At 39.7% G+C, this 22,215-nt stretch overlaps 1 protein-coding gene across 1 annotated transcript; it reads right to left on the reverse strand.

Moving 5' to 3' along the window:
• Positions 1 to 1,777: 1,777 nt before the first annotated feature.
• Positions 1,778 to 21,375, reverse strand: LOC128606164 (gastrula zinc finger protein XlCGF26.1-like). The gene is made up of 7 exons (XM_053622219.1): positions 20,923 to 21,375; positions 18,747 to 18,831; positions 18,347 to 18,509; positions 17,679 to 17,950; positions 11,918 to 11,985; positions 9,628 to 9,818; positions 1,778 to 5,380 (listed from the first exon to the last, which is right to left on the reverse strand). Exons 3-7 carry the CDS (start codon positions 18,495 to 18,497, stop codon positions 4,428 to 4,430), a joined length of 1,635 nt encoding a protein of 544 aa, XP_053478194.1. The 5' UTR covers positions 18,498 to 18,509; positions 18,747 to 18,831; positions 20,923 to 21,375; the 3' UTR covers positions 1,778 to 4,427.
• Positions 21,376 to 22,215: the final 840 nt, after the last annotated feature.

Genomic DNA, 22,215 nt, shown 5'->3' on the forward strand with positions numbered 1-22,215 from the left:
GGTAGCTCGGTGGTTAAGGGTTTGGACAACTGATTGGAAGGTTGTGGGTTCAAATCCCAGGCAATGCCCATAACTCTCAGCTGCACCGTTGTAAAAATGTAATGTCCTTTCACATCTGGATAAGGGTGTCTGATAAACACAATGAATGAAGTTTTCCAACAGCTTATTAGACAGGGTGGGAAAATATGTTTAATCTCTGGGGGAGTTGGGGAAGAGTTCTAGTGAGAGAGTGGAAACCAATTCAGCTTGTTAGCTCTTTCTAGACTGCCCCCACAGGTTGTTGTTTTGCTTTGAAGCCAGGGATCTGCGTCATGCCAGCCCACACATCCTTTGTGTTGTTCTGCTGAAACCTGCCTTCCAGCTTCCTTCTGTAGGCTCCTATGTTCTCCCTCAGTCTCACCTTCAGCTCCTTCTGCATCATCCACATCTGTTCATTGTCCTTCCTGTAAGTCTGCTTCTATTATTTCAGTAGTTCCTTCAGGTGCTTGGTGCTCCAGGGTTTGTTATTAGGAAAACAAAGCACCTGCCTGACTGGAAATATTGTGTCCATGCAGAAATTGCTGAAAGTCCATTATGCAATCTGTCATGTTGTTAATGTCTTCTCAAGCTCGCTAACATAGGTCGGTGCTTGAAAGTTTGTGCACCCTTTAGAATTTTATTTTAAGTCATTCTACCAAAGAATGGTTAAAGAAGAAGAAAGTTAATGTTTTGGAATGGCCAAGTCAAAGTCATGACCTTAATCCAATAGAAATGGTGTGGAAGGACCTGAAGTAAGCAGGTCATGTGAGGAAACCCACCAACCTCCCAGAGATGAAGCTGTTCTGTACTGAGAAACGGGCTAAAATTCCTCCAAGTCGATGTGCAGGACTGATTAACAGTTACCCCAAACGTTTATCTGCAGTTATTGCTGCACAAGGGGGTCACACCACATACTGAAAGCAAAGGTTCACATACTATGCCACTCACAGATATATAATGTATTTTCCTCGATAAGTAAATGACCAAATATAATATTTTTATCTCATTTGTTTAATTGGATTCTCTTTATCTACCTTTAGGACTTGTGTGAAAATCTGATGTTATTTTAGGTCACATTTATGCAGAAATATAGAAAATTTACAAACTTTCAAACACCAATGTATATGGTACATTGTAGTTTGAGGCATACCAGATCAGCTACTTACAGTGCATCCGGAAAGTATTCACAGTACTTCACTTGTTCCACATTTTGTTATGTTACAGCCTTATTCCAAAATGGATTAAATTCATTATTTTCCTCAAAATTCTACAATACCCCATAATGACAACATGAAAGAAGTTTGTTTGAAATCTTTGCAAATTTATTAAAAATAAATAAGCAAAAAAAGCACATGTGCATATGTATTCACATATGTCGTTTCAATTTACCTATGGTAAATTCAGTTGATTGGACATGTTTTGGAAAGGCACAAACCTGTCTATATAAGGTCCCACAGTTAACAATACATGTCAGAGCACAAACCAAGCCAAAAAGTCCAAGGAATTGTCTGTAGACCTCAGAGACAGTATTGTATTGAGGCACAGATCTGGGGAAGGGTACAGAAATATTTCTGCAGCATTGACGGTCCCAACGAGCACAGTGGCCTCTATCATCCGTAAATGGAAGAAGTTTGGAACCACCAGCACTCTTCCTAGAGCTGGCCGCCCGGCCAAACTGTGCAATCGGAGGAGAAGGGCCTTAGTCAGGGAGGTGACCAAAAACCCGATGGTCACTCTGACAGAGCTCCAGCGTGTCTCTGTGGAGAGAGGAGAAATTTCCAGAAGAACACCCATCTCTGCAGCACTCCACCAATCAGGCCTGTATGGTAGAGTGGCCAGACAGAAGCCACAGCCTGCCTGGAGTTTGCCAAAAGGCACCTGAAGGACTCTCAGACAATGACAAACAAAATTCTCTGGTCTGATGAAACAAAGATTGAACTCTTTGGCCTGAATGGCAAGCGTCATGTCTGGAGGAAACCAGGTACCACTCATCACCTGCCCAATACCATCCCTACAGTGAAGCATGGTGGTGGCAGCATCATGCTGTGGGGATGTTTTTCAGCGGCAGGAACTGGGAGACTAGTCAGGATTGAGGGAAAGATGAATGCAGCAATGTACAGAGACATCCTTGATGAAAACCAGTTCCAGAGCGCTTTGGACCTCAGACTAGGGCGAAGGTTGGTCTTTCAACAGGATAATGACCATAAGCACACAGTCAAGATAACAAAGGAGTGGCTACAGGACAACTTTGTGAATGTCCTTGAGTGGCCCAGCCAAAGCCCAGACTTGAAACCCGATGAACAATGAAAATGGCTGTGCACCGACGTTCCCCATCCAACCTGATGGAGCTTGAGAGGTCCTGCAAAGAAGAATAGGAGAAACTGCCCAAAAATAGGTGTGCCAAGCTTGTAGCATCATACTCAAAAAGACTGGAGGCTGTAATTGGTGCCAAAGGTGCTTCAACAAAGTATTGAGCAAAGGCTGTGAATACGTATATACATGTGCTTTTTTTTTTTTTTTTTTTAATAAATTTGCAAAGATTTCAACCAAACTTATTTCACGTTGTCATTATGGGTTATTGTTTGTAGAATTTTGAGGAAAATAATCAATTTAATCCATTTTGGAATAAAGCTGTAACATTACAAAATGTGGAAAAAGTGAAGCGCTGTGAATACTTTCCGGATGCACTCTAGGTCAATTACAGCTCATCCTTCTTTTATATATCTGTCGTTCTTCTTTATTGAATAACTTGTCTTATTTGTTTCTAAGTACAAATTTTGGCTTAGATGATTACTGTGTGCATTAAGTCAGTAAGAAAAGTTTTCCAAACATTAGTTTTTCACCAAAAAAAAATTGTTACAGGAAGATGTATGTTAGTAAAGAAAGGAACACATTACATTACGAGTCACTTTCAAAACACATAATGAATGCTTTCAGGTTTTACCAGCAAAAAACAATATCTAGTGTCACCCAAATGTGGCAAATTTCCCAAGACACTTATAAATATATACTAGCCACAAGAACATGTACATATGTTGGGTAAGAGCAGTGAACAGTGGCAAATTAGCACTCTGAAAGGGCGCAGTGGCTTAGTGGTTAGCACATTTGCCTTTCACTACCAGGGTTAGGGGTTCAATTCCCACCCCTACCCTGTGTGTGTGGAGTTTGCATGTTCTCCCCATGCTGCGGGGGTTTCCTCCCCCAGTCCAAAGACATGCATGGTAGGTTGATTGGCATGCCCAAAATGGGCGTGTGAATGTGTCCCATGCTCCCTGGGATAGGCTCTAGGTTCCCTATGACCCTGAAGGAGAAGCAGGTGAAATGACTAAGCTTCACAAAATGTTAATTCAGTTGATGTGGGTAAATATAAAAAAATATGCACTGAGACAGTGCAAGGCATTTATAAAATCACAGTAACTCATAGCAAATTAGATTTGAACAAATTATGTTTACATTAATTTGTCTTTTATGCATATATTTACACAAACACACAAGTAGGATACAAACATTTTGCAGAACTTTCAGGTTTTTCATGAATACCAAATTATGTACATGCTCCTATACACAAATTGTGAATTAATCTATTCTTATCCAGCCTGATAAATGAGGCCCAGTGTGAGTGATGATGAAGTGTAAATGAGCAAAAAAAGTATTCTAATTATCAACGTTAACATTAATTTAAATTATCTTTATGTTTAGATCAAACATGTCTTATGTGTCTTATATGCCTTTGTTTCTTTCTGCCAAAATTGAAAGTGCTGTTTTGTTTTTTTATTTTTTTTAATACATTTCACATTTCTGAACCATAAAGGTTGGGAGGTATGGTAATACAGTATAATCAGAATAAACACCACTAGATACAGTGCATCTGGAAAGTATTCACAGCACTTCACTTTTCCCACATTTTGTTTTGTTTCAGCGTTATTCCAAAATGGATTAAATTCATTATTTTACTCAAAATTCTACAAACAATACCCCATAATGAAAACATGAAAGAAGTTTGTTTGAAGTCTTTGCAAATTTATTAAAAATAAAAAACAAAAAAAAAGCACATTTACATAAGTATTCAGAGCCTTTGCTCAATACTTTGTTGAAGCACCTTTTTGCACCAATTATTGCCTCAAGTCTTTTTGGGAATGATGCTACATGCTTGGCACACCTATTTTTGGGCAGGTTAAATAATTAATTTAATCCATTTTGGAATAAGGCTGTAACATAACAAAATGTGTGAAAAGTGAAACGCTGTGAATACTTTCCAGATGCACCGTATGAGGGAAGAATGATATTGTGTAGATTAAATTGTTATATCACACGAGCCTGGTCCTGTGAGCAGTGATATTTTAAGCAGGCTTCTTTCCTGTGTGAATGCCCTGATGTCTTCGGAAATTACTGCGGTCAATAAAACTCCTTCACTGTGAACAGTGATACGGCTTCTCTCCTGTGTGTATATGCTGGTGTCGTTGAAGCGCACCCTTCTGAATAAAACTCTTTCCACACAGTGAGCACACATACGGCTTCCTTCCTGTGTGAATGTGATGGTGTTGTTTGAGATAATCTTTGTGAGAGAAACTCTTCCCACACTCCGAGCAGTGATACGGTTTCTCTCCTGTATGGATGCGCTGGTGTAATTGAAGTTCATTTTTTTGAATAAAACTCTTCCCACAGTGCGAGCAGTGATGTGGCCTCTCTCCTGTGTGAATACGCTGGTGTCGTTGAAGATTACTCTGATGACTAAACCTTTTTCCACACTGTGAGCAGTGATACGGCTTTTCTCCTGTGTGAATGCGCTGGTGTAGTTGAAGATTATCCTGCTGAGTAAAACTCTTTCCACACTGTGTGCAGTGATAAGGTTTCTCTCCTGTGTGAACGCGCTGGTGTTGCTGGAAATGACTCTGTTGGGAGAAACTCTTTCCACACTGTGAGCATGGATACGGTTTCTCTCCTGTATGAATGCGCTGGTGTCGCTGGAAATGACTCTGTTGAGAGAAACTCTTTCCGCACTGTGTACAGTGATATGGTTTCTCTCCTGTGTGAACGCGCTGGTGTCGCTGTACGGAACTCTGATTAGTAAAACTCTTTCCGCACTGTGAGCAGGGATATGGTTTCTCTCCTGTGTGAACGCGCTGGTGTCGCTGGAAATGACTCTGTTTAGAGAAACTCTTTCCACACTCTGCGCAGTGATGCAGCTTCTCTCCTGTGTGAACGCGCTGGTGTTGTTGGAGATTAATCTGATCAGTAAAACACTTTCCACACTCTGAGCAGTGATACGGTTTCTCTCCTGTGTGAACGCGCTGGTGTTGTTGGAGTTTAATCTGATCAGTAAAACTCTTTCCACACTCTGAGCAGTGATGCAGCTTCTCTCCTGCGTGAATGGTAAATGGTGAATGGTCTGCACTTATATAGCACTTTTAAACATTAACAGTTCCACAAAGCGCTTTACACTGTTTCACATTCACCCATTCACACACACACACTCACACACCAATGGGACCAGAGCTACCATGCAAGGCACTAGCTTGCCACTGGGAGCAACTTGGTGTTCAGTGTCTTGCTCAAGGACACTTACATTCATTTATTGCATTTCACAGACTCCCTTATCCAGAGCGACTTACAGAAGTGCTTTGAAGTCTCTATTAATAAATAAACCCTGATACTGGTTCACTAGGTCATGGACTAAGAATATCATGAGTCTTAAAACTCTATTGGGAGGTAATATAGTAAGAATTTTTTTAAATGAAAAGTACTAATTTAAGTACTTTAGGAAGAGGTAGATCTTCAGACATTGTTTGAAGACCGCCAGTGACTCAGCTGTTCGGACATCTAGGGGAAATTCACTCCACCACCTAGGCACCAGAACAGAGAAGAGTCTTGATGCATGCCTTCCTTGTACCCTGATCGATGGTGGGACCAGTCTAGCGGTGATAGAGGTTTGGAGGGTGTGTGGTGGAGTGTGGGTTGTGATAAGTGATTTGAGGTAAATGGGTGCTCATCCATTTTTGGTTTTGTAGGCAAGTATTAGAGTTTTAAATCTGATCTGGCAGCTACAGGAAGCCAGTGGAGGAAGTGAAGTAATGTGGTAGTGTGGGAGAACTTGGGAAGGTTGAAAACAAGTCAAACAGCTACATTCTGGATCAATTGCAGAGGTTGAATGGCACTCACAGGAAGACTTGCCAGGAGTGAGGTGCAGTAGTCCAGTCTCGAAATGACAAGACACTGAACCAGCACCTGAGTGACTTGTGTGAGTCTGAGTAAATGGATGAATGTCCTGATGTTGTAAAGGAGAAATTGACATGAGCGTGTCAGATTAGCGATGTGAGAGGAAAAGGACAGTTGATTGTCCATGGTTACCCCAAGGTTGCGTGCAGTAACTGAAGGTGGGATCAAAGAGTTGTCCAGGGAGATCACAAGATCCTGATATGGTGATCACAAGTTTTATCTGATGAGCTGCCATCCATGATGAGATCTAAGCAGAAACAAGAGTATCTGAGGGAGGGAAGAAGAGGATGAGTTGAGTGTCATCCGCATAGCAGTGGTATGAGAACCCATGTGAAGATATGACCTCACCAAGAGATTGAGTATAGAGTGAGAACAGAAGACGACCAAGTAATGAGCCTTGTGTGACACCAGTGGAGAGCCTGCAGGGAGCAGATGGGTGGACAAGAGAGTCTTGTGGTTGACTGTGTCACACCTCAGCATGTGGAGTCATTTGGGCCGGGAATTGAACAGCCAACCCAATGATTAGTGGATAACCTGCTCTACCACCTGAGCCACAGCCACCCTGTTGTTGGAGATCATCCTTTCGATTAAAACTCTTTCCACAGTGCTGAATTTATTTCTGCATTTTGCTGGGAGAAGTGTCTGAACTGATAGTGTCAGATGATATCTCCTGACTATTGGAGCCTTTTGTGGGCATCTGAACCTCATATATAATTTCTCCTTCTTCTGCAGTCTTATATTACTCCTAGTGGCATCTTCTGATGTGTTTCTCAAGATAAATTTGAGATTTGAGAGGAAAGCGAGCACAAGGAGCAGGAGAAGATTTGCAACAGAGCTTCAGTTACTTCTGTAGAATTCAAAGTAAAAAATATTACAACCCCCAAAAAAAATAAAAAGTTGGGACACTGTGTAAAATGTAAATAAAAACAGAATGCAATAATTGGCAGTTGTCACAATCTCATCGGCAGATGGCGCTGTGGCGGCCATGTGCACGGAGAGTGGGAGGGCGCGTGCGTGCACGAACCAGAACGAGCACTTGCTCACGAGTTACATAGGAACCATGGACACTTTGTTTACAATGGACATGTGCGTTTGTTTCTGTTTTGTCTCCGCCTTGTTTAGTTATTGGTGGATATGCGAGGCACGTCTCAATTGTTACCAGCTGTCAGCGTTTAAGGAAAATGACATTAGTTATTTAAACCCCTCGCGTTGCTGCGCACTTCGCGCAGTATTAAAGGTTTAAAGGAGTTAATTGTGTAATGGTGCCACGCAGTAGTGTTTCCATGCCCTGCTCTCGTTTTATGTTTCACACCTCAGTTCTAGTTAGATGTGTAAATGTGTAATTGTGCTAAGCGGTAGTGTTTCCATGCCATGCTCTAGCTTCATGTTTCATCCCTCGGTACGTTTTATGTTTAGACCTTGTTTCCCGTTTTCTGGTACAATGACTTTAATTGTAAATAAAGACTTTCATCTGCACTTGCTTCCTGTTCGAGTCCATTTAGAGTCAGTTACGTAACAGTTCTCATAAACCAATATGTTATTCACATTAGAACATAGAGAACATATCAAATGTTTAAACTGAGTAAATGTACCATTTTATGAAGAAAAAAAGGTAATTTCTTGGTTGCAACACGTCTCAAAATATTTGGGATGGGGGTCCCAACTTTTTCACCCTTGTCCCTTGAACACAGATTTCTCCAGATTCTTGGAATCTTTTGATTATATTATGTACTGTGGATGATGAGATATTCATAGTCTTTGCAATTTTACGTTGAGGAACATTATTCTGAAATTGTTCATCAAATTGAAGATGTAAATTTTTGCAGATTGATGAACCTCTTCCCATCTTTACTTCTGAAAGACTGTGCCTGTCTAAGACCCTCTGCTTATACCCAATCATCTTACTGACTTGTTCCCAATTAACCACCAGATGTTTCTTTTTACTAACACTTACTTTTACAGCCTTTTGTTGCCCCGTCCCAACTTTTTTGTGTTGCGGCCAAAGACCAAAAAGGGGGTGAGGCAGTTCCTGGGGTTATATCGCAGGTTTGTGCCTAATTTTTCAGTCATCACCAGTCTGCTGGTGGTAGCTCAGTGATTAAGATGTTGCACTACTGATTGGAAGGTTGTAAGTTCAAATTGAAGCACCACCAAGCTGCCACTGCTGGCCTATGAGCAAAGCCCTTATCCCTTAAATACTCTGCTGTATAAATGAGAAAATGTAAGTCGTTCTGGATACGGGCATCTGCCAAATACCATAAATGTAAATGCTGACTGACCTCACTAAAAAGGGAGTGCCTGTTCTGGTCCAGTGAAACCATGTGGGGGCCTAATGTTGCATCCTCCTGACATTTCGCTACATTTTGTTTTACAGACTGACGCATCAGACAGAGAGCTGGGGGCCGTTTTCTTCCAGGTAGTGGAGGGGAAGGAGCTCTGGAATGTCTGGCCATCGAGTCCTCAAACTCTGGTACTACCAACTTGGGCACCCCTTTACCCTTTGTCCCAATCACACCCCGCTCCAATGGCTCCACTGCATGAAGTACGCCAATACACAGATCACTCTAACCCTAGATCCATTCTAGCCAATCGAATTCAAGGTGGTCCACAGTCCAGGGGCACAAATCGTGATGGCAGATTATCACTATCACCTTGCATCATGCCATCTAATGTCTTATTGCTTTATTACATGGCTACTGATGTACATTATAAACATTTTCCTGATTTGGGAAAGCCATTGGTGTTTCGAAACAGAATTTGCTTACTTAGTCACGTAAATTAGAAGACAATTAGAAGTTTGCCAGAAAGGTCCAATAGCCTCTGGTTATGTTCAAATTGCCATTTGTTGTAATGTATTGTGAATGAAAAATGACTTATTTTTCTATTATTTCAGTGTTTCCAGGGAACAGTAGTATAAACATGAATGCAAATATAGCGCTAAACAGATACAGATAGTGGTATTGTGTTAACCCTTAGTGTAAATAATAAAACCAAAAAGAAGCTGTGTTAGGAGGGTATTGTATTACTTTACACATCAGTGTAAAGTTCTGACCTCTTAAATAGGCATAGAAGCATCCAGTGTGCTTTGCATCACCTCTAGCAGTCAATACGAATGAAAAAAGAAATTCAATTCAATTCAGTTTTATTTGTATAGTGCTTTTAACAATGGACATTGTCGAAAAGCAGCTTTACAGAAATGTATCAAATTAATTCTTGTTTGGTAATTCTGTGTTCCTGTTGAGGAAAACCTCGAAGCACACAGCATCCTTGAACTCAACTCAGTTCAAGAAAGAATTTAACACAATTGAGATTTTAGCTTTACTGAAGATTTTAATCATAAAATTAGTTTTAAGACAAAATAAATATTGCAGAATCACTATGTATGAACCTTACCACTGAGAGAGCACTTTATATTCCAGAGCTGGGCAAATGTAGGGCCTACATCACTGGCATATTTCTCTTCATACCACACCAAGAGCTCTTGTCCTGGATTAATGGGTCGACAGCAACGGTACAGAATCCCTCCTCGATACTGAAACGCCACAAGATTTTGCTCGCCATCACTATGAGCACAATTCACATACCTGAGAGTTTGAGGTAAAATGGCAGAAAGGGAAACAAAGAAAAAAAAACCCATATTGTTCTTACATAATGCAATTTAAAAAATCAGCAACTTATTTATAGTTTTTTATTTATTAGGGTGGACTTTGGAAAATGTAAATGATCAAAAATAGTAACAGCAGCATCTATAGCAAATAGTGCAAACAATGCTTCTATTAAATAAAGGATTTTTTTTGCAAAAACGGTGGGGGGGGCACAGTAGCTTAGTGGGTAGCAGGTTTGCCTCGCACCTTCAGGGTTAGGGGTTCAAATCCTGCCTCCACCCTATGTTTGTGTGTGTGGAGTTTGCATGTTCTCCCCATGCTTCAAAGGTTTCCTCTGGGTACTCCGGTTTCCTCACATAGTCCAAAGGCATGTGTTGTAGTCTGACTGGCATCTCTAAATTGTCCACAGTGTGTGAATGTTTGTGTGATTGTGCCCTGCGATGGGTTGAGACCCAGTCCACCCTTACAAATCGCTCCAGTTATAATAAATGACAGGAATGACACTGCAAGTGCGCAAATACAGCATTTAATGACAATAAGAATATAATGACTTAAGGTTAGTGTTAACCCTAACCCTAACCCAACTCACACCAGTTTCTCCAACCCCTTGCAGACCGGGTAGCATTTTGGATATAAACATAAATTTCTGCTCGAGCATCACTGATGTGTGCCTGTTTATCTTGCAAAGCTACGCAAGCTCCACTTTGTAAAGTTTACAGGTTACAGTCTTCTTCATTGCACTTAATATAAAATGCACCCCTGCCTTAGAGGACTTGGGTCACACACTTTTTTCTGTCACTCAACGATTACATCTTCGTCTGATGGTGACTGAGGTCATGTTGTGCATCAAAGGTAGCGCTGACAAACAGTAAACTGAAGACATTCAGTTTTCATTTTCATTGACATGTATTGTCATGTCTCTGGGTATTCTGCTAAAGCTAGTGGCGTCGCATTACCTGCGTTTGCACCTATGCGATGAGCTCAGTCGTCAGCAAAGTGCTGCCTGTTTATCTTGCCGTTTATTTATTTATTTATTTATTTTTAGGGATGCACCGAATGTTCGGCAACCGAAATTATCCGGCCGAAAATAGCAAAAAAAGCACTTTAGGTGTTTGGCCAAATAAGTGAAAAGGCTTAATAAATTTGACCAAACAATGACGTGTTTGATGATGCAACCAAATAGCCTAGCAACCAGAGTGAGACGCGCGAAGCTTTAATTGCAGCAAACATGTCAGCAGCGTGGAAGTGTCAGAGAAAGATGTAAGAATGGCCGTTAAAGAAGTAGGCATATGTCTAGAACAATTATTCATTTGTTGTGGGTCCACCCACTTTTTTGCACTCTTGTCAATGCACATTTTTGTTGTAGGCTACAGAGTGTTACATTCTTTCAGTAGTCAGTTATAGGCCTAACATAGGCTATTCAAGGGGGGCTCAAAGATGATCACATAAAAATATTTTTATTTTACTAATTTATTTATTTAAAGTTATATTGTGCCTTGTTGGTAGCCTATGCCTGCTGGAATGAAAAAAAAATTCAGTGTTAAATAAATATTTAAAAATTGTAGTTTTTGTCATTGATTTTTTCTTTGAAAAGCAAGACAAAATACTAAAAAGCACATTTTGACTATGTAATTTATGCAATGGTGAAAAAAAATGGCAAAATAAATGGAAAAAACGTGTTCGGCCAAGTTTTTCATTAAATTCGGCTTCGGCCAAGAATTTTCATTTCGGTGCATCCCTATTTTTTTTAGCACACAGTGTTTGGGAGACGCTCAGGCTGTAGGAGGCCTTTATCAGGTTAAAACAGGCTGTGTTTTTCCTTTGTATTGGTTTAAACTTTTAAGTAGCATTTACAGATGTTGTAATATATAATTTTAAATATATATATATATATATAAAACAAACTTGCAATTTGAACATTCTGAAAATCACGAACATTAATTTGAATTAATCATGAAAATCACCTAGCAATATGTCAGAGATGCAGACTGTGAGAAAAAGGTAAACAATCTTCCAACAAATTAGAAATTGTAAAATTAAAGACTAAATAAAGACCCAACAAGCAGTGTATTCCTCACCTCATCCAGTTAGCATGCACCTCTCTCTTAGCATCTATGTATTTTTCACACTGCCGACTCGTGTATATCTGCAAAAAAAAGCCACGTTTACATTTTATCCATCAGCACATGAGCATATGATTATATGATCAATATCCTCTTCTAACAAAGTTTTTAATGTTTGTGGCCTCGAAAAGTCTCTGACGAATTTTCCAGCTGTGTGGTGCTTGTGAAATATATTATTCCAGTCTGGCTGGTGTCTTTAATTTCTCTTTATGTTTAATCATGAGGTAACTGTATACTGTGCTAGCAGTGAGTATCACAGCTTTGCACTAAACTTTATTTTGCTCAGTTCTAGGGGCACCACCATGAAGGTCTTTACATTTAGATATTCACTGGCTGCAGAAAGTGTTTGCAACAGAAGCAGCTACAAAAGCAAAAGATGAGGCATGGGAGGAGTTTGGAGAGGCCATGCAAAAAAAAAAATAAATTGTGGCCCCAAAAATGAAAACCATGGTAAACCATTCAGCACCACAGGAGGGGGAGACAAGATCATGCATAATCTTTGCTAAGCAAGAAGGGGTGACCTCCACTGGGGATATTGTTTTAAGGAAACAAAGGAAGGATCTTTGAGAAACTCCATAACCCAGTGGGCATTCCCCGCCTTCGGGAGGCAGTTTTGGAGTCCACTTCCAGGGCTGAAATTACTTTGGTGGTTGGAAATCTTCAAAGTGGCGAGGCTATAAGGATGGATGAGATCTGGTGAGAGCTGTTAAATGTACACTGGACAGGGCTGCAGTTGGAGATATGTGGGGCAGTGCCTTTAGACTAGCAAACTGAAAGAAACAGTGGTACCTTTTTTTTTTTAAAAGGTTACCTAATGGTGTGTTACAATTATAAGGTAATTAAAAAGACTAAAGACTATGGCAGGTCTGGAGAGGAGACTCAAGTCTGATAAGTGAACTTAAAATTCAGGAGAAACAATGCTGGTTCCACCCAGGCCATGGGACCAGTTCTTTACTCGTGTACAATTTTATGAAGAGTCAGGGGAGTACGCTAATACAATTTTGTATATGTTTTGTGAATTTTGAGGCCTACAATCATGTGACTCAACATTTATTGTGAGAAATACTGCAGGAGTATGAGGTATCTGGGTAGCAAATTTATGTGATGAGAGACTGCTGATTAGAGGTTGCTGGATTGTAGCACCTTTCTTGGGTGACATAAACTCCACACGAACACTACTGGGGGTCAGTATCAGTCTGTTCTCATCTGGATGACCCAACCACCTGCAAAGGTACTGGCTGACCTTCCTTTTAAAGCTCTCAACAGTTGTCAGAAAGTTATGATGCCCTTTCCAAGCTCATGGCACTCTGGTGATGCCAAACTTTAAAGGAGTGCCTAAGTCAACATTTTGTCATAGTCAGCTCCCTGTGTATTTATCAACATACAGTCAGGGGAAAAAGAAAATACACTCACCTTCAATTCTATTTTTTTTTTTTATTTCTCAGGGCCTAAATAACAATTGTGTGGTCCTCACCCACTTCTAAAAAACAAAATAAATAACCTCAGGTGGCAAAAAAAAAACACATTTAAATATGCATTAATTTTTTCTCCAAAAAATGAACCAACATTCAGAATCCAGGTGGGAAAAAATAAATACACCTTATAATTCAGTAACGTGTAGGACCACGTTTAGCAACAATAATGAAGTAAACACGTTTCAGTCTCTCACATTGTTTTGGAGAAATTTTAACCCACTCTTATTTACAACACTCAGTTCATTGATGTTCGAGGGCATTAGTTTATACACAGCTCTCTTAAGATCCCTGCTGCAGCATCTAAATGGGGCTCAGGTCTGGACTCAGACTTGGCCATTCCAACACATTGATTTTTTTTTTTTCTTCTTTCACCATTCAGATGTCGATTTGCTGATTTCAAGTTGCATGAACCAATTTCAGCCCAACTGAAACTACTGGACAGATGACGTCTCATTTGTCTCAAGAACATTCTGGTATAAAGTGGAGATCCTTGTTGTCTCAGTGACTGAAAGTTTCCCAGGACCTGTGGCTGCAAAACAAGTCCAAATCATCATCATCCCTCCACCACCATGCTATGGGGTGTTTCTGTTGATACGCTACGTTTGGTTTTTGCCAAACATGGTGCTGTGCATGATAACCAAACATCTACACCTTGGTCTCATCAGTTAGAAGTATATCGTTCCAGAACTTTTGTGGATTGTTCAGAGGCAATTTTGCAAACCTAATTCATGCTGCCATATTCGTTTTTAGAAAGAGGGGGCCTTTTCCTAGCCACCCTACCATATGTCTTCAGTCTATTTCTGATTGTACTGTTATGAATATAAACATTCACATGTGCTTCAGAGGCCTGAAGGTCACATGATGTAGGTCTTGGGTTTTTCTTTATATTTCTGAACAACATACGATCTGACTTTGGACTGAATTTGCCGAGATGGCCATTCAGACTTACAACTGTCTTGAAGGTTCTCCATTTGGACACAATCCTTCTCAGTGTAGAACGGTGAATGGTGAATTCAATTTGTTTGGAGATGGCATAAAAGTAGTCACACTTTTTAATAATTAACTAATCTTGTGTATGTCATTAGGAACACCTGGCTGCTAATTACTCTCCTAATGATTGTGGAAGTAAGAAGGGTGTATTTACTTTTTTTCCCAACAGGTTTTTGAATGGTGGTTTCTTTTTTTGAGGAAAAAAAGATTACACATTGGAAATTTATACTGCTTCGTGTTTTGTCACCTGAGGTTATTTTACATTACATTACATTTATTAATTTAGCAGACACTTTTATCCAAAGCGACTTACAAATGAGAATATACAGTATCTCACAAAAGTGAGTACACCCCTCACATTTTTGTAAATACTTGATTATATCTTTTCATGTGACAACACTGAAGAAATGACACTTTGCTACAATGTAAAGTAGTGAGTGTACAGCTTGTATAACAGTGTAAATTTGCTGTCCCCTCAAAATAACTGAACACAGCCATTAATGTCTAAACCGCTGGCAACAAAAGTGAGTACACCCCTAAGTGAAAATGTCCAAATTGGGCCCAAAGTGTCAATATTTTGTGTGGCCACCATTATTTTCCAGCACTGCCTTAACCCTCTTGGGCATGGAGTTCATCAGAGCTTCACAGGTTGCCACTGGAGTCCTCTTCCACTCCTCCATGATATCACAGAGCTGGTGGATGTTAGAGACCTTGTGCTCCTCCACCTTCCGTTTGAGGATGCCCCAAAGATGCTCAATAGGGATTAGGTCTGGAGATATGCTTGGCCAGTCCATCACTTTCACCCTCAGCTTCTTTAACAAGGCAGTGGTCATCTTGGAGGTGTGTTTGGGGTCATTATCATGCTGGAATACTGCCCTACGGCCCAGTCTCTGCTTCAGTATGTCACAGTACATGTTGGCATTCATGGTTCCCTCAATGAACTGTAGCTCCCCAGTGCCGGCAGCACACATGCAGCCCCAGACCATGACACTCTCACCACCATGCTTCACTGTAGGCAAGACACACTTGTCTTTGTACTCCTCACCTGGTTGCCACCACACACGCTTGACACCATCTGAACCAAATAAGTTTATCTTGGTCTCATCAGACCACAGGACAGTAATCCATGTCCTTAGTCTGCTTGTCTTCAGCAATCTGTTTGCGGGCTTTCTTGTGCATCATCTTTAAAAGAGGCTTCCTTCTGGGACAACAGCCATGCAGACCAATTTGTTGCAGTGTGCGGTGTATGGTCTGAGCACTGACAGGCTGACCCCCACCCCTTCAACCTGTGCAGCAATGCTGGTAGCATTCATACGTCTATTTCCCAAAGACAACCTCTGGATATGACGCTGAGCACAGGCACTCAACTTCTTTGGTCTCAAGGTTTCTTCCTCTTAAAACATCTTAGGGAGTTTTTCCTTGCCACCGTCGCCACTCAGTGGCTTGCTCAGTTGGGATAAATTCGCACCTTTAATATCTGTATACCATGTTGATATTTCTGTAAAGCTGCTTTGAGACAATGTCTATTGTAAAAAGCGCTATACAAATAAAATTGAATTGAATTGAATTGAATTTGGTCGACCATGGCGAGGCCTGTTCTGAGTGGAACCTGTCCTGTATGGTCTTGGCCACCGTGCTGCAACTCAGTGTCAGGGTCTTTGCCATCTTCTTATAGCCTCGGCCATCTTTATGTAGAGAAACAATTCTTTTTTTCAGATCCTCAGAGAGTTCTTTGCCATGAGGTGCCATGTTGAACTTCCAGTGACCAGTATGAGGGAGTGTGAGAGCGATGACACCAAATTTAACACACCTGCTCCCCATTCACACTTGAGACCTTGTAACACTAACAAGTCACATGACACCGGGGAGGGAAAATGGCTAATTGGGCCCAATTTGGACATTTTCACTTAGGGGTGTACTCACTTTTGTTGCCAGCAGTTTAGACATTAATGGCTGTGTGTTGAGTTATTTTGAGGGGACAGCAAATTTACACTGTTATACAAGCTGTACACTCACTACTTTACACTGTAGCAAAGTGTCATATCTTCAGTGTTGTCACATGAAAAGATATAATCAAATATTTACAAAAATGTGAGGGGTGTACTCACTTTTGTGAGACACTATACAAGCAAAGCGATATATCAAGCGGAGAACAATACAAGTAGTGCTACCATACAAGATCTTTTAATTGAGTGTGCAGAGAAGAGGTGTAAGTGCCAGAGTAATTTTTTTCTTTTCTTTTCTTTTTTATTTAAAAGGATAATGTGGGGTTGGCGTTTTAGGGGTTAGCTGGGTGTTCAGGGAAGAGGTGGGTCTTGAGCTGTTTTTTGAAGACAGTGACAGATTCCGGATTGAGGTTGGAAGTTCATTCCACCACTGAGGGCCAGTTAGTGTGAAGGTTCTGGAAAGGGATCTTGAGCCACGCTGAGTAGGCACTACTAAGCGTCGGTCATTAATTGATCGCAGATTGCGTGAGGGGAAGTAAGCCTTCAGGAGAGAGTTGAGGTAGGAGGTGCTATTCTAGACAAGGTCTTGGTGAGCATCAAGGCCTTGAATTTGATACGGGCAGGTACAGGAAGCCAGTGGAGGGAGATGAAGAGGGGTGTGACATGGGTCCTTTTGGGCTGGTTGAAGACGAGACGTGCTGCTGCGTTCTGAATCATCTTAAGTGTTATTTGTTTACAGAAGTTGATGAGGACCAAACAATGGTTATTTAGGCCCTGATAAATAAAAACATAGAATTGAAGGAGAGTGTGCTTCCTTTTTCCCATGACTTTATGCACATGTGCATGAAGAAGAACATTACCACAATTCTGGCTGTGTTTAGTAAGGTTAATCTAGCCCATTTACCGCAGCAAAGAGGTGGAACTGCCTTTTTAGTGTAAAGCTAATAATAACTACATTTCTTAAATTAAAAAAAAAAATCTTTTAGGCAACAGTCCTCACATCAAGTCCACACATTCAGATTCCGGCAGTTCATTTAAGCAAATCAGTCAGTAAAATGTTCTCTAGGTTTTAAGTGCTAGTAAGTTTGAGGAAGATGAAAGCGTGTTTAAAGTGTCTCCACATATCACTGGCAACAAGAAACTGGAATTGATTTGAATGAACATTTATCCAGTAGTGAGTAGAAAAATGTAGAAGGTAACATTATCCCCATAATTTCACCAGTGTGGTGAATTCTATCCAAAATTTTGAATAATATCCAAATATTAAATGTTTATTTATTTGTTTATAAATGAATATTAACTTACCACCCAAGAGTAGACACTGTTCATGGCTTCCTCTCTGTCTACCAGCTCTCCCTGGTAGGGTCCGTAATGTGCACCTACTGGAACAGTCTCCCCCTTATTAAACACTCCCAGGCCTGCGTCAGGAATACCGGACTTCTGAATCTCCAGCCCAGGAGGAAGAGTTTGTCTGGCTCGGTCAGCGACCCCCATGGGAACAGGACTATCAGCGATGAACAGCGCCAGACCATGGACCTCACACTTACTAAAGAAGACGGATTTGCAAACCTCACAATCTGGAAAGAGAGAAAAGCATGGGGAGAAATGATGCCCCAAATGTTTTTAATTAGTTTTATATTGTTAATTATTTTTAAAAGTGCAATTTACACATACATGTTAAACTATTTTACCCAGCAAAATGTTCCAGATTTCTCAGCAATGTCAAATGACACAGAAAAAAGATGCAAACATTAACAACAATAAAATCTGAGCAGGCAGAAAGAAATGTAGGTATCCATTTAGGTATGCATGTAGGTAGGTAGGTAGGTAGGGGTGTGCTTTATTAATCCCCAGAGGGGAAATTAAGGTGACTCCCTTCAGGACCTTAGTGCACTACATAATACGTAGGGAGAATAGTCAGTGAGAGAGTTACTGGGCTCCAGACTGGACTCTAAAGTATCCTAATGTCTTACAGAGGAAGTCTTTAACATCAGCTTCTTCCTCTTTAATGGAGACAACTTCAGGTATGATGTGGAAGCTGTTTCCATGGTTACTGATGCTCAGCTCCAGTGTCTCTTTCTTCACACTGCCTTCTGTTCCTCCATCTTTAGTCTCTGTTTTCATCTCCTCACACAGCTAAAGATCAAACAACAAAAACATTTATTCAGCAAACAACATCCACAATGTTTATAAATCTCTTTATATCCGTACAGACTCTAGTTCGCTAATATCAAACAGTTTTAGATTTTTCAGTCCTGATTAAATATCATTACGTTATGAGTGATTTGCAAGACAGACAGTAACCGACAGAAGACTGGTCACACTTTAACATCATGATATTAATTTCTCACACACATCATCATTCAGCTTTACCTGTGATCGAGCAGGATCAAGAGCTGGAGACTTCCTGGAAGAGTGCAGTCTGTTTCCTGCTGAACTTTTATTTAACTTCCTTGACCTAGAAAAATATCATTTATACATGACTGTAATTCTTAACATTATTTTTTATCAGACAAGTGACAGTGAGAATGAGAGTGTAAAAATGAGACTTGTCTGCTTGTCCAATCATGTTCCATCTTTAACAGAAGTGGTCCAGGTTATTGTCTCCAGTCTGATCAGATGCAGGAACACTGGCTGTGTTTAAATGTAAAGTCTGAATTAAATCATTTACTTAACTAATTTAATTTAATCCTAATGAACTGTTTATGCATACCATAAACGCAACAGTCTGTAAACGGCGATCATTTATATGCACATTACATAATAAAAATCAAAGCTCTCTGTGTACGGGGAGCAAGATTTAGTGCCAACGTTATCAGTACCATGTATTTAACCTATATAAAACATATTAACCCATTTAAAATGCATTAGTATTTACATGTCCATTAATAAAAACAGTACAGTTATGTTGGTTAAAACCAAATAATTTGTACTTTTTTAAAAATGGTGAAGCATAATAAAATAATATTTCTTTAAGTATATTTATTACAATATTAATACCTAAAATTAAATTAGGTATTAATGAGCCAAAACATTATAACCACTCACAGATGAAGGGAATAATGTTGACTATCTAGTAATAACGACACGTTAAAGCTCTGTGCTATATTAGACAGTAAGTAACAGTCAGTTCCTGTGATATTCTGGACAATGTTCTGCTGGGAAACCCTAAGGCCATGTATTCATGTCACCATTGTAAAAAATATCGATTCTCTGATTTTAATCAATCTTCAATTTAACTAAATGATATAGACTCAGGAAATCCCTGAATCGATTCTTAATGCGCGTTTTACTTGAGAGGATGTGAATATTATCTGTAGTTCACCTCTCATCCTGAAAATGTCACCATCTTTCATGTTTTGAATTTTGAAAACGGTTTTATTTCTTAAACATGTTTCAAGTTGTTAATGAATTTCACTGTTGCACATTTACAATGTTTTTTTTATTATTATTTACAGTAATGTGCAGTTTTGTGTTTACCCTGTATGCACATATTTACGATTTCTTGTTACAATGTTTGTTACTCAAAGTAAAAAGTAATTAAAGATAATTGTGTGGGCCCTATTGTTAATGTAAATGTGTATTTCAGAAATATAGCTAAGTAGGAGGGTTTCGGTACCAGCATTTATATTAAAACATAGATGTCTGCAAAACTAACATTTTAAATATTGATAATTAATCAATATTGAATCGAATCGCCAAATTGGTCGCAGTGCAAAGCCCTAGTGTTCGCAAGAAATTTGGTATTCATGAAAATCCTGTACATTCGGAAAAACGTTTGAATCCTATCCTGAGTGTGTGTAAATTTATGCATAAGAAGACTGACTAATGAAAACCTCAACTGAACAACTTCAAATCATATAATCTGCATGGATTACTGTACAATTGTTTATGTTTATTACGCTCACAGCATTTAGCGACTAATAGAAGAGCTTTGGAATCAAAAACACATCCTCGGGCTAGTTAACTAGGTCAGGGACTAAGAGAACATTTTGTGAAATTTTATTGGCATTAATTAATTAATATGAAAAATAAAGAAAGTGAGCCCAAACCCATAAGTCAACACAAATAAAACTAATCATTTAATTATGGCAAAAGAAGTGGAGGTGTATAAAGGGAGGACGGGCCGGTCCGTCTGCGCAGAGCCGTGAGCCGTAAACAAACGACTCAGCTGATGGAAGATTTAGCGCTCACTTTTTATTATTAACTATTATATATTATTACATATTTTTTATTGACATAGAAACGAGTCAAAATACTTCTGCATTTTAACCTTTACTCTGATCGTTCATTTCGTGTAAAATGTTATTAAATGTCTTACTGTTCTAAATAAAAAATTGTAACAATTTAATTGTTTTATTAACTTAAAATCACTGTCCCACCTTATCTGAAAATACTCTTACAGTGAAAAGCAGCGCCTAAAAGTGCTCAAATGTTCAAATCATTGTCACATTAAAGCTATAATGAAATATTATTGTTCCTAATGTTTTGGCCTCTTGGTGTTTACAGGGAGAATGGCTAAAGCGCACACAGCTTCAGTTAAACTCACCTCCGGGTTTAAAGCAGAAAGGAGTTTTAAATCCTCACGGAAACGCGCTTTTTAAATTTCATTATAAACTCACAATCTCAGATAAAAAGAGTTTATTGTCAGGCAACGGAGATGTTCAGGAGAGAAACCTTTCCTTCTTCAGTGTTTTCTGGAGGTTGGAGACGCCGCTATCTGGCGCCTTACCGCCACCACCTGGACAGGAGTGGAGTTTCAGGGTAGAATATAATGAACTGTAATAAAAATCCAAAAGACCTTCTAATCAGTTTTGATATATTTTGGTTTCTGAGTCTCTGGTACATTATTAGAATGAAAACAGCAGAAGGGTCTCTACGTGTTATCTGTAACTCCCACTGATATCCACACACGTGGATAAGGACTGAAGCATTATTCTGTTATTCTCTCATAGGCATTTCTTAATAAGCATTATTCTCTCTCACACTATCATACTCTCTCACACACTATCAAACTCTCTCACACTGTCATGCTCTCTCTCACACTATCATACTCTCTCACACACTATCATACTCTCTCACAATATCATACTCTCTCACACTATCATACTCTCTCACACACTATCAAACTCTCTCACACTATCCTACTCTCTCACACTATCATACTCTCTCACACACTATCATACTCTCTCTCACACTTTCATACTCTCTCACACTATCATACTCTCTCACACACTATCATACTCTCTCACACTATCATACTCTCTCACACACTATCATACTCTCTCACAATATCATACTCTCTCACACTATCATACTCTCTCACACTATCATACTCTCTCACACACTATCAAACTCTCTCACACTATCATACTCTCTCACACACTATCATACTCTCACACACTATCATACTCTCTCTCACACTTTCATACTCTCTCACACTATCATACTCTCTCACACACTATCATACTCTCTCACAATATCATACTCTCTCTCACGCTATCATACTCTCTCACAATATCATACTCTCTCTCACGCTATCATACTCGCTCACACTATCATACTCTCTCTCACACTTTCATACTCTCTCACACTATCATACTCTCTCACACACTATCATACTCTCTCACAATATCATACTCTCTCTCACACTATCATACTCTCTCACAATATCATACTCTCTCTCACGCTATCATACTCGCTCACACTATCATACTCTCTCTCACGCTATCATACTCTCTCACACTATCATACTCTCTCTCACGCTATCATACTCTCTCACACTATGATGACGATGATGATAATGATCATGACGATGATGATGATGATAGTGATGACGACG

This window comes from Ictalurus furcatus, chromosome 3 (assembly GCF_023375685.1).
Source record: "Ictalurus furcatus strain D&B chromosome 3, Billie_1.0, whole genome shotgun sequence".
NCBI lineage: Eukaryota > Metazoa > Chordata > Actinopteri > Siluriformes > Ictaluridae > Ictalurus > Ictalurus furcatus.